We start from the raw sequence: 13,801 nt of genomic DNA, 5'->3' as shown, positions 1-13,801 counted from the left end.
TGCTTTCAAGTGCTCACATTTCACATGGGCCTTCACCACCACCCTAAGATGCAGGGTGGAGAAGGAAATGGCAACCTACTCCAATACTCTTGCCTGGAGAATCCCTTGGACAGAGGAGCCTGGAGGGCTAGTCTATGGGGTCGCAGAGTCGGACATGACTGAGCGACTGACAAACACACACACACACACACACACACACACAAGATGCAGGGACCATTCATCTTTCCATTTTCTCAGTAAGAGAGTGAGGCGGAAATAAATTAAGGATCTTGGTTGAGGGCTCATTCCTGTTAGCAGCAGACTTAGGAGTTGTTCCAATTGCAGAACCCTTGATCCTGGGCCAAACCGCATCAGCCTCACCTGGCACTTAAGGAGCAGGAAGCAGCAAAGTCATTTCAGGTGCCTGAGCACTGTTTTACCAGAAGGGAAACGCAGTTTCTGCTAGTAAATCAGTGCATACACATGTTACGATGTTTAAGCACACACTGCCCAGGAAGGGGGCGTGAGGAAGCAGTCATTTATTCTATGCTTCCAACATACGAATAACCCTCTAGCTAACATGGAAATGTGATCCAGTAATCCTCAGATCACTAGTGGCACACTTTCCAGTTAGTAAAAATCTGACAACCAACCAACCAAAAAGGTAGAATGTTAGGCAGGGGACAGTGACGTGTCAGTGAAGATCTGCACGAGCCTTATGGGTAAGCCATGCTGCTCTGTCCCTCTGGAGCAGAAAGCTCCAGAAAGTTCCCATTTCATTTAACACACATGGTGTTTGAGTCAAAGTTGGCCTCAACTAAAAAATTACATAAAAACACACTGTGAATGAATTATAAAGTTCATTAAGCTCTTAGACACCCCTGTCTTCTTCCAAAAGGCAAGACGACCTCTGTTCTCCTGTTTAAAGGTATGATATGAGCAGAACACAGAGTAACTGGCAACTTACACTGGGCTTTATCCCACTGATCCAGCAGCGCCAGTGAGCCAGGCGGCTTTGGGGGGCCCTCGGGTTGAGCTGAGGAGCCACTGCCGGATCCATCCTCCACCAGGCCCTCCGGCACAGCTGCCGCACCGTCCATGGTCAGGGTGACGCGGGCTGGGCTGACACTCAGAGGCTACAAGTGAACTGGGAGCGAGTTCAGTTTCTGCCATTAGCAACGGCCCAAAGCTCCTGGGATGGACCACACCAGGTTTGCCATTTTGGGGAAGAGGTTTACAGTCTCACAGATGACCTGAAATCAAACCAGGTAATATTGTGCATGATACCTGACAGGAATAAAAAGAGAAAGAAGGTATTATGAAACTTCATTTGTCAGAGTTGAAGTAAAAAGTCCAACATTTGGTTCCCAACATGCATCTGTATAATAAATAGATTCATACAACAAACAATCCTTGAGCACCTACAGTATTTGGCCCATCTCTGAAGGCCATCTGCACTGATGACTGCTGAAAACCATCCTCCACCAGGGTGAGAAGCTCCTCCATTGACAACATAATCTGCAGAGCTGGGGGTGGGGCTTGGATGACTGAGGAGCCGAGTCTTTATTTATTTAAACTGAACTGACTTGCATGTAAACAGCGCATGTGGCCAGTGGCTTTAGTACTGGACACAGAGGCCCAAGTGCTCACAAGGGTCAAAGGGTGAGCTCCTCTTCCAGGAGACCTGGCATGTCAGTGCCCAGGCCATGCCTCAGAACCAGAGGTCAACAAGGAAGACTTAACAGCATGGAGCATGGTAAACTGGACACTAACGGAGGAAGCATGGGGGACGAGGACACGTGGCAAACAGCCACTGGGGTATGGGGGCCAGAGAAAGGACCTCACAGCAGGCAACCAGATGCATCCTTCATTTCTCACAAGATCTGCTATCTTTCAGCTTGTTCTGCCAAGCTGAATTTAAGGGAGCAAAACTGCCCAAAGCCTGGCAACTGGTTATTGCTTTTGAAATGTAATGAGGATATTATCACCTCATTTCCTCCTCAACAGATAAGGTGCTGCTATTATTCTGCAGAAATGGTGGCATTTACTTCCTTGAAGATAAGATTTCATATTATCCTATGTACTGTTTGGTGTTTCACGGGTTCCAGGACAAAAATTTACGGGACTTTCCTTCACAGCTTCCAAATGCCACATAGATGTTTTTGAAAACAGCCTAAGCAACAGCTGACTTTCACTAGACAATCCTGTTTCTCCACAGTTCTCTGTCACTCTGTCACCCAGGAACAGGCAGCCCTTAGTGCCTGGCACAACCTGTGAAAGCTAGTAATGCGAACCCAGCAGTGTTTGGCCTGCAGCATCAATCATCCGCACATTTCCCTCTGCTATCTGGCACCTGACAGGCCAGGGACATCATGGATTAATAAGAGTTGTTATGAATATAAAAAGGCTATGCTGACTTGTATTTTGGTGGCCTCATGGCTTGCAGGATCTTAATTCCCCAACCACGGATTGAACCCAGGCCCTCAGCATTGAAAGCATGCAGTCCTAACCAGTGGACTGCTGGGGGATGTCCTATGTCTATTAAGTGCAGAGCTAGTACTAAGACTCTGTACTTGAAAGGACCACAGATAGAATTGCGTGAAAACATGAGTAGCTACAATCCAATGTAGTTAATCAATAAGCACCGGGTGCTGCTGGCTCATGGTGCCTGACACGAGGAAATATTTGAGGACTGGAACGATGTCTGAAGGGAGGTACAAAGGTCAACCAAGCATGATCCTATGTGCAATGAGATCTCAACTTAGTTTCTGTCTCTACAATATTCGGTAACCTCTTTCACCCACAGAGACACTCTCCAGGTTGGAGGGTGGGTAGACAAACAGGCCAGTCCACAGGTCCCTCTGAAAATCATCTCACAGGGACCTGGCTGCACAAGACACCACTGTGACACCTGCTGAGCCTGCCCTCACTCAGTGGACACAGCTGGTGGTAAGCTGGCCAGAGCGACACCATAGAGGAGGTGATGCCCGCAAGGCCAGGCAAGGGCACACCCAGGCTGTCCCTTCACCACAGGCTTCACTTCACAGACAGGTGACTAGAGATGGTCGGGCTGGGACACACACAGTGGGCTGTGGAATCAACTGTCCCTGCCTATGGTGTATGGTAAGTGCTGGCCATCCTGAGATGCTCCTTAACAAAGGAAGACATCTGCATTTTCCTTTGAAATGTCTTTGTTTCTGTCTTGTGGGGGTGGGGTGAAGCTGCCTACATCATCACATGCTCCTTAAGATGCCTGCCTGAGAGGGTAACAACAACAGGTAAGTGCTTTTCAGAGCTGGTCCCTCTGTTGCCAATGCACCTTTACCTTTGACCACCAGCCAAATCCCCCTGGATCCTTTTATGTCTGCCATTAGGCACTGCTCTCAAGTCTCCTGAGTCTCAGGTAAAGCATTCCTCCTTGCCATCATGATACCCCTGCGTGCATCAGTTCAGTTCAGTTGCTCAGTCGTATCTGACTCTTTGCGACCCCATGAACCGCAGCATGCCAGGCCTCCCTGTCCATCACCAAATCCTGGAGTTTACCCACTCATGTCCATTGAGTCGGTGAATATCACACCACAATTGTGTGTGTGCCCATCTCTTCCATCACCCTGTAAGACCTAGACACAGAAATCACCACTCCAGGTCTGCCCCTACACCCTCGAACATCCCCTACACAGAGTGGTGCTCAATGCAGGCTACTGACAAATAAATCTCTGACTCCACCAAGTCCTACCCCTTAGCAAACAAGCTAGTAGTTCGAAAACAAAACGATAAAGTATTTGCATCCTTGAATATCCACAACGCTGTGTCAAATACAGGATAACTCTACTACTCAATGCAGTTGGGAGTCACAGTTCTGGGAGAGCGAAGAACACCTGGGAGGTACAAACTGGGAGAGCAGCATGTAAATGGCCACAGGTCAGAGAAGCATCTAAGGAGTCACAGGGAATGTGTTACTGAGGCAAGCGGTGACAACACCTGACCCTGACACTATGCAGGAAAGAGAGCATTGGCTGAGATGTTTGTGTCCACTGAGGAAGGCACACCAAAGACAGAGAGAAATGTGTCAGGCTGTTTCAGCCTGATTCCAGTGCACAGTCCATGCATTTGCTTGCCTTTATTTGGATTTCTTGCTAAACAAGAAGTCTTCTGATTCCCAAGGAGCACTAACTGCCCCCCCCACCCCCACCCCTTGAGATGAATGGTGCAGCCCTGGAGACCCTGTGACTGTGACTTGTTCTGGTAACTTATGAAGGTGGCTCCTGTTCCCACGCAGCTCTGCCTGAAGCCAGACAAGAGACAGGATTCACAGAACACCAGAAGCAGCCTCTGGGGAAGGGACATGTCTCCTTATCCATAATACACTGGCATTCTCCATGTACCCTGAGCCTCATGTGAATTTTACTTAACATGACTCAGTCATCCAGGCCTCATTATTTCAGACTGCTGACAAAAACAGGACAAGGAGGGTTAGACAGCTGGGAGCACATCACAAGGAACCTGTTATTAGTAACACACACTCCATTTTGTGATTTAAAACAACAGAGATCAGTCTAATCACATTTCTGACCACCTGCATTCTGTGTTTCCCAGAGGGAAGAGACGAAGCAAAGGTATCACTCAGAACTTCAAAAAGTATGTAACTCTAGGTTTACCACTGTCTGACATTAAGAGACTAAAGATTGAGAAACTACCATCTCAGGCAACTATATGATCTCCAGCTTCCCCCAAATAGGAGATTACTTAGATCTGGTATATGTACATCATCAGCTCGATCTACTCCATCTTCTTTATGATGTTCCTATTGGCAATTTAGAAACAACAGAGGATGGGAATTCCATGGTGGTCTAGTGGTTAGGACTTTGCTCTTTCATTGCCGAGGTCACAGGTTTGATCCCTGGCTGGAAAACTAAGATCCCACAAGCCATGCAGCATGTCCCAAACAAAAAAAGAAACAACAGAGCATGGCCAAAGTGAAAACCCAGAAAGCCTCATGTCACTGCACATGAGGTAATGTAAAGAATAGACTGAGTCCTCCACACTCAGCTGTGAGATCATGGGCAGATTTCTTAACCACTTTTAGATGGTGATCCCATCAATAAGATGATGAGAAAAAGACCAAAAAACCTGTGCCAGGATTAAATACAACAAGGGACACGCCCCATGACTTCAATAAATGATAGCTATTATTATTAGTGTTACTTTTCCCTTCAATTGTTGCTTATCAAAATCAACAGGTAAAAGCCAACTGAAGATAATCTCATTCAAGAAAGTATACTGCTTGGATAAAGAAGATACGGTGTACACACAGGTACACACACTCTGTAATATTACTCAGCCATAAAAAAAGAACAAAATTTTCCCACTTGTGACAACATGCACAGACCTGAAGAGCATTATGTTCAGTGAAAGAAGTCAGACAGAAAAAGTCAAATACTGTATGTTATCACTTGCGGAATCTAAAAAACAGAATACAAAAAAGAAACAGACTGGGAAATACAAACTACTGGTCACCAGAGAGGAGAAGGGAAGGGGGATGGGCAAAGGAGATAAAGGGGATTAAGAGATACAAACTACTAGGTATAAATAAGTTACAAGGATGCAATGTACAGCACAGAGAATACAACCAGTATTTTATAACAACCTTGCATGGAATGGAATGTACAGAGTGTAATCTACAAAAACATCAGGACCCTGGTCGTCCAGTTGTTATGACTCATGCTTCCACTGCAGGAGGCACAGATTCAATCCCTTGTTGGGAATCTCACATGCCTCAGGGTGTGACCCAAAAACAAGAAAATTTTAAAAAACCCATCAAATTACTGTTATACACCTGAAACTAACATAAGATTGTAAGTAACTATACTTAAAAGTTAAAAAATTATACTGCTGCTTAAGGCAACTGGCAAAAAAAAAGGCTACTTTAGAATGAGTAATGTCAGATGATTTTTATTTCCTTTTCTTGCCATTCAAGGTCCACTGTAACTGAAGGCGATCATTCCAATAAAAAGTTATGTTTGCAATATTTAAGGGACAATTTTAAAACGTAAAAAACCAACCCATGAGTCACCTGTAAATGGCTTACAATGTCCCAGTGGTTTCCAATCACACTGACAATAAAAGCTAAGCCTCTTACCCTGAACTAGGAAACTGCACACTATCTGGCCCCTCCCCACACTGCACCCTTGTCCCTTATCCCTTTCTTCCTTTTTCATTACACACTTGCCATACTTCTCTAAGAACATCAGACTTACTCCTCCCTCGGAGTCTTCACACTTGCTGCTCATTGTGCTTGAAACACTCTTATCCCACCGTTTTTCATGGCTAATTTCTTGTCATAGAAGCCTTAGCTCAAAAGTCACCTTCGCGGGCAGGCTTTCCTACAGACCCACCCCAAGCACCGCCTAATACTCTCTCAACAATGTCTCATTTATCCTCCACTACGACGTAAGCTCAGTGACAGCAGGGATCCTGACACGATTTCAGCTCTGGATTCCAGGACCTACAATGAATGTTGCCCATCACACGACCAACAGTTGTTGAACGAAGGCGGAGCTGTTCACGCAACACCTGCATACTAGTGACAACACCTGGCCTTACTACTGCACCGGTGAAACGCCTCTAAGCACCCAGGATCGAGAAGGAATCGAAGTGGACTGAGAGACTGCGATCACACGCGTTCTTTAAACCAGGCTTCACAATAACCACCCGACACGGTATCACGCATGTCATCTTGACATAACTTCTGCAAAAGGAAAAAAGCTGTTTCTCAGCAGCTCCAACAGCAGCTGCGGGTCCCCTGAACAAATCTCTCTCTGGCACGGGTAGACAGAGCTCCGGAAGGGCTCGAATGTATGTTTATTTATGAAGCCAGTTCCCTAACAGCTGCACAAGCCAGCTTCCAGGCCCGGAGGCTACCAACGGTGGGGAGCCAGACTAGCGCGGGGCGTTGCCGCTCAAGACAGAGTTGCGGTCGGCCTCCCATTCCGCTCGGGTCCCGCCGCCCCTCTCCCAGCCCATACCCCGAGTGTGCTTCGGTTCCCTGGAATCTCGCGCCCTCCGCGACCAGCGCTCCTGCCCAGGCACCACCCCGCGACCCTCACCCCGGTGGTGCGGAAGCCGAGGCGATTGCCCAGCCCGGCCTCTCCGGTGGAGACGTGGCCCCTCGAGGGGCGGAGCGCGGAGCAACGACGTAATCTGGCCCCCCCGGAAACAGCCTGTACGCAGTGCCTCCGTTCCGCAAGACAGAAGGTCCCTTTCTGCTAGCCCACAGCCGCCCTCGGGCGGGGACTGCTTCAACCTCAAGGTCTGGATAGAGCCCACTCACAACTGGTCAGAAGAGGATTTCAGAAAGTAAACCTGGGGCGCCTTTCTCTTTCAGAAACGCAGTTTCCAGACTTGACGGACCAACCCCAACAGGAAGCCGGACAGTTAAGCTTCCGGCGGAAGTGGCGTGGCCAAACTCCGGTCCCGCCCCCTCCCCGCCCCGCCCCGCCCCAGCTGTCAGTGTATGGGCATGGTCGTTCTGGCCCCGCCTCTACCTTGTTGGCTGCATTGCTCGTAAGCACCCTGGTAGGCCTGGGTCAATGTGGGTGGAGGTGGTGGTGCTGGCCTCTGTCCCTCTTCTAAATCCTCTACAATGCTGCTGCTGCTGCTGCTAAGTCACTTCAGTCGTGTCCGACTCTGTGTGACCCCATAGACGGAAGCCCACCAGGCTCCCCCTTCCCTGGGATTCTCCAGGCAAGAACACTGGAGTGGGTTGCCATTTCCTTCTCCAATGTATGAAAGTGAAAAGTGAAAGTGAAGTCGCTCAGCCGTGTCCGACCCCCAGCGACCCCACGGACTGCAGCCTACCAGGCTCCTCCATCCATGGGATTTTCTAGGCAAGAGTACTGGAGTGGCTTGCCATTGCCTTCTCCGTCTACAATGCTAGTCCTTATCTTTCAGGTACAAGTGCAAGAGACTTTCCCAGAGGTCCAGTGGTTAAGACTCTTCCCTTCCAGTGTAGGGAGCAGCAGTTCCCATCCCTGGTTGGGGGACTAAGATCCCACATGTGCAGTGCAACAACTCACTCCCCGCCCCCAACAACTACTGAGCCCTCCCTCAGCAACAAGAGAAGTCTGAAAACCACAACTAGAGAGTGGCTCTGCTTGCTGCAACTAGAGAAAGCCTGTGCACCAGAAGAGGCCACCTGTTGCAGCAAAGACCCATTTTCTGAAACATTCTCTCAGTTCTGTCCAACTCTTTGCTACCCTATGGACTGTAGCCTGCCAGGCTCCTCTGTCCATGGAATTCTCCAGGCAAGAATACTGGAGTAGGTAACCATTCTCTTTGCCAGGGGATCTTCCTGACCCAGGGACTGAACCTGGGTCTCCTGCAAGGCAGACATATTCTTAACTGTCTGAGCCACCAGGGAAGCCTAACAAAGACCCAGCGCAGTCAAAATAAAAAGGAAGAAAGAAAGAAAGAATTGTTGGCATAGGACATGAGGTGAAGGTTTTTTCCTTTTTTTGTCCATGGATATCAAATTGCTGCACTCAATATGTCAGCAAGTATGGAAAATTCAGCAGTGGGCACAGGACTGCAAGAGGTGAGTTTTCATTCCAATCCCAAAGAATGTTCAAACTATCGTACAATTACACTCATTTCTCATGCTGGTAAGGTTATGCTCAAAATCTTTCAAGTTAAAACAACAACAACAAAACCGTTCAAGTTAGGCTTCAACAGTATGTGAACTGAGATGTACAAACTGGGATAGGAAAGGCAGAGGAACTAGACATCAAATAGTCAGTTTGTTGAATCATAGAGAAAACAAGGGAATTCTATTAAAACATCTATTTCTGCTTCAGTGACTACGTGAAAACCTTTGACTATGTGGATCATAGAAAACATGGAAAATTCTTAAAGGGATGGGAATACCAGACAACCTTACCTGTCTCCTAGGAAGCCTGTATGCAGGTCAAGAAACAACAGTTAGAACAGGACATGGAACAATGAACTGTTCAAAACTGGGGAAGGAATATGACAAGGCCGCATAATGCCACTTTGTTTATTTAACTTATACACAGAGTACATCATGTGAAATGCCAGGCTGGATGAATCACAAGCTGGAATTGAGATTGATGAAAGAAATATCAATAACCTCAGATATTCAGATGATACAACTCTAATGGCAGAAAGGGAAGAGGAAAGAAAGAGCCTCTTGATGAGAATGAAAGAGGAGAGTAAAAAAGTTGGTTTAAAACTCAACATTCAAAAAACAAGGATCATAGCATCTACTCCCATCACTTCATGGCAAAAAGAAGGGGAAAAAGTGGAAACAGGGACAGTGATTTTGGGGGGGGGCTCCGAAATCACTGGGGATGGTGACTATAATCATGAAATTAAAAGACTCCTGTTCCTTGGAAGGAAAGCTATGACAAACCTAGATAGTGTATTAAAAAGCAGAACCATCAGTTTACTGACAAAGGTTTGCATAGTCAAAGCTATGGCTTTTCCAGTAGTCATGTATGGATGTGAGAGCTGGACCATAAAGAAGGCTCAACACCAAAGAATTGATCCTTTCAAGTTGTATTGCTAAAGAAGACTCTTGAGAGTCCCTTGGACTGCTAGGAGAGCAAATCAGTAAATCCTAAAGGAAATCAACCCTGAATATTCATTGGAAGGACTGATCCTGTTGCTAAAGCTTCAATGCTTTGGCCACCTGCTATGAAGAGTCAACTGATTGGAAAAGACCCTAGTTCTGGGAAAGATTAAAGACAGAAGGAGAAGAGGGCAACAGAGAATGAGACAGTTAGATAGTATCACTGACTCAGTGGACATGAATTTGAGCAAACTCCAGGAGATAGTGAAGAACAAGGAAGCCTGACGTGCTGCAGTCCATGGTGTTGCAAAGAGTCATACGTGACTTAGTGATTGAACAACAAACAACAACAACAACAAACTGTTTCAGACTGTTTATTGAAAAGTCTGTCCTTCCTCCATTAACTTGCTATTGCACATTGTCAAAAGTCATTTGGATGCTTGTTGGCTCTATCTGGATTCTCTGCCCTGTTCCATTGGTTGACATGCCTCTCTCTCCACCACAGTCTCCACCATGGTAGCTTTACAACAGGCCATAATGTGGGGGAGATGATTCTTCCCACTTTACTTTTTTGTGACTGTTCTAGCTATTCTGGGGCCCATGTCCTTTCATATAAATTTTAAAAGAAACTCTATTTCTACAAAAATTGTCTGTCTCTATAAAAATCCTTCCTGGGATTTTGATAGGAATTGCATTTAAAGTGTAATTTAACTATTTAAACTATAATAAATCAATTTGTGGAGAACTGGCATCTTTACTGTGTTGCGTCTTTCAACCCATGGACATGGTATGTCTCTCCTTTTATTTAGATCTTTGATTTCTTTCATCAGTATATTATAATTTTCAGCATACAGATCCCAAACATGTTAAGGTTTATACTTTGTTGGGCTTGGTCACTCAGTCATGTCCAACTCTTTGTGACCTCGTGGACTGTAGCCCAACAGGCTCCTCTGTCCATGGGGATTCTCCAGGCAAGAATACTGGAGTGGGTAGCCATGCCCTCCTCCAAGGGATCTTCCCAACCCAGGGATCAAACCCAGGTCTCCCAAATTACAGGCAGATTCTTTACTATCTTAGCCACCAGGGAAGCCCAAAGTTTGTACTTAAGTATTTCATTTTCTTTGGAGTGGTTATAAATGATATTTTGTTTTAAATTATGCCTTCCACACATTCATTGTCAGTATAGTATAAGTCCCCTGCAGACAACAAGTTTTGTTTGTAAGTTCAATTTATTTGTGAGTTCAACAAAGTTAGGCTAGGTATCTAATTAACACAATCAGCCATATAGTACTGTCCTGTAATTGTTTTATAATGCTGATTACACAAATAATAATCTTTCCCTTGTGGCTCAGACAGTAAAGAGTCTGCCTGCAATTCGGGAGACCTGGGTTCAATCCCTGGGTCAGGAAAGTCCCCTGGAGAAGGAAATGGCAACCCGCTCAAGTACTCTTGCCTCGAAAATCCAATGGATGGAGGAGCCTGTCAGGCTGCAGTCCATGGGGTCGCAAAGAGTCAGACATGACTGAGCAACTTCACTTTCTTTCACTTTCATTTCTTTACACAAATACTACATAAAAAAGCAAACACAAAAAATAAGAAAATATTTAAAATTTTACAATAAAGTATACTCCGGGAGTTGGTGATGGACAGGGAGGCCTGGCGTGCTGTGATTCATGGGGTCGCGGAGAGTTGGACACGACTGAGCGACTGAACTGAACTGAACCTTTGAAAGTACAGTAGCACAGTGCAACGGCTGACACACAGGGGCTGGCATCAAGTGAACAGACAGGAAGAGCTGCTGACTGGAGGAGGGAGAGGAGGTGGAGTTGAAGGGCAAGCTGCAATTTCAGTGACACCTGACGCTGAAGCACAGGCTCTGGTTCTTTGCAGGATTCATTCAATTCTATCTACCCTCCTGAGAAAACAATGACGCTGTGATGTCTGGGTAGTAGTTCTTTTTTTCTTGGCATAGATGGCACAGGAGCACTAGACTGCATTCTGAACGGTGTCTGCAACCTTCATGTGCTGTTCTACGTTTGAGTCCAGTGCCTCAACAACTAACGGTACCTCCTCAAATAAAGAAAACCCTCCTGCCATTTCCTGTACACCGAGAAGTTTCTCCATCTCCCCCTTTATTTTTCCATGCTTCTTTGATATTATTTTCGATGCCGTTGACAGAACAGACTTTACCTGTTCTGTAATCTTGTCCTTGTTCTTTAGAATCGTGCCAATGGTTGAATGAATAATGTTATAAGAATGAGTGAAATCTATCATCATTTTGCCTAGCTCCACTCTCCCAATTGTTTTCACCTCTTGTTTCCATCGTTGTTGTTTGGTGCTTCTTAGCAGTACCAACTACATTACCACAGCTTTTATGCTTGCTTCTGGACACCCTGGGCTTGAAATAAAGATAATGCACTGCTGTACTCTATACAGTGCTGTAAGGTAAAATTCACAAAAGCACAACCACTTGTAGAGGATGCACACATGTGACAATATATGCCAGACATGGGACTAACTCCTATGGTTGGATATGTGAACACACGTTTGCATATTTGGAAGTTTACAACTTGAAGATTCATATGTAAGAGACTTACTTTTTTGATACAGGCAACAACTTGGATGAATCTCATAGGCATCTCATCAGCATTAAGCCGAGGAAGGAAACAAATATCCAAAGGAATATACTGTATGATAGGATCCCACACATAAAACATTCTGGAAGTGACAGAAGTACAGAGATGGAGAAGAGATTAGTGGTTGCCAATACTGCAATGAGATCCAACCAGTCCATTCTAAAGGAGATCAATCCTGGATGTTCATTGGAGGGACTGATGCTAAAGCTGAAACTGCAATACTTTGGCCACCTCATGCGACGACTTGACTCACTGGAAAAGACTCTGATGCTGGGAAAGGTTGGGGGCGGGAGGAGAAGGGGACGACGGAGAATGAGATGGCTGGATGGCATCACCGACTCTGTGGACATGAGTTTGAGTATACTCCGGGAGTTGGTGATGGACAGGGAGGCCTGGCGTGCTGTGATTCATGGGGTCGCGGAGAGTCGGACATGACTGAGCGACTGAACTGAACTGAACTGAACTGAAGGAATAGTAGGGGTGGGTGTGACTAGAGGGGTAGGATGAAAGGGGTCCTTATGGTGATGAAGCGGTTCAGCACCTTAAACACAGCAGTGGGTTCACAAAACTGCACATGGGATAAAATGACAGAGGGCTGTGCCTGCACTCTGGACCGATGTCAGTTTCCTATTTTTTAAAAAAGTTTATTTTTTATTTTTGGCTGCACTGGATCTTCATAGCTGTCTGGGCTTTCCTCTGGTTGTGGCAAGTGGGGGCCACTCTCTTGTTGTGGTTCTTGGGCTTCTCATTGTGGTGACTTTTCCTATTGCAGAGCACAGGTTCCAGGGCATGCACGCTTCGGTAGTTGTAGCACATGGTCTTAGCTGCTCTGTGGCACGTGGGATCCTCCCAGATTGAACCCATTGGGATCGAACCCATTGGCAGACGGATTGTTTACCACTGAGACACCAGGGAAGTCCCAGTGTCCTGGGTTTGATGTAGTACCACAGCCACATACGACACAACCAGTGGGGGAAACTGAGGAAATAATTAAATTAGCAATTAGAGTATGACAAACACTAAATTTAAAAACAAACAGAAACAAATGAGCCTAATTATATATTAAATTGATGGAATAGCCACACATAAGAAAAAGAACCTAATCTCATACATTCAAAAAGTTTTATTAAAGTATTATTTACATACCATATACATTATTTATATTATGTGTACACTTCAGTGATTTTTAAGTATTGATAAATTCAGTTATACCCACTAAATTTTAGTAGATAATACTGGGTGCATCACATTTAGTAAGTACACTGGATTTACTACAAATTCTTACAGGACATTCTGATAAACCCCAAAGGATCCCTCTAATCCATATACATGTAGTCATTGCCCATTCCTCCTTCTCCCAGCCGCTGACAACCACTAACCTACTTTCTTTCTCTATGGGTTGGCCTATTCTGGACATTTCATATAAAAAGTTTCACACACTATGCAGTCTTTTGTGACTGCCTTCCCTTTTAATTAGCATAATGTTGTTAAGATTCATCCATGCTTGATGTGTATCAGAAATTTGCTCCTTTTATGGCTGTGTAATTCCACTGTCTGGATATACACCATCTTATTATGCATTAATCCGTGGATGGACCCA

The 13,801-nt window shown here is 45.6% G+C and overlaps 1 protein-coding gene across 4 annotated transcripts in view; it reads right to left on the bottom strand.

The window, feature by feature from the left end:
• Positions 1 to 7,390, bottom strand: part of GOLGA3 (golgin A3) — a 46,765-nt gene extending 39,375 nt beyond the window's left edge. Inside the window, exons 1-2 of one of the 4 annotated variants that reach the window (XM_088828083.1) lie at positions 7,310 to 7,390; positions 947 to 1,266 (exon numbers count right to left, since the gene is read on the bottom strand). In XM_088828083.1, coding sequence (XP_088684209.1) covers positions 947 to 1,079 — 133 coding nt within the window. In that variant the 5' untranslated portion in view covers positions 1,080 to 1,266; positions 7,310 to 7,390. Of the gene's footprint in view, positions 1 to 946; positions 1,267 to 7,004; positions 7,269 to 7,309 lie in introns of those variants that run through there. The other 3 variants (XM_088828082.1, XM_088828081.1, XM_088828084.1) reach the window with 3 other exon arrangements.
• Between the last annotated feature and the right edge of the window lie 6,411 nt (positions 7,391 to 13,801).

Source organism: Moschus berezovskii, chromosome 19 (genome assembly GCF_049115385.1).
Source record: "Moschus berezovskii isolate FMDL1 chromosome 19, NW_MosBer_1.0, whole genome shotgun sequence".
Lineage (NCBI taxonomy): Eukaryota > Metazoa > Chordata > Mammalia > Artiodactyla > Moschidae > Moschus > Moschus berezovskii.
This window is presented reverse-complemented; position numbering and strand designations above follow the sequence as displayed.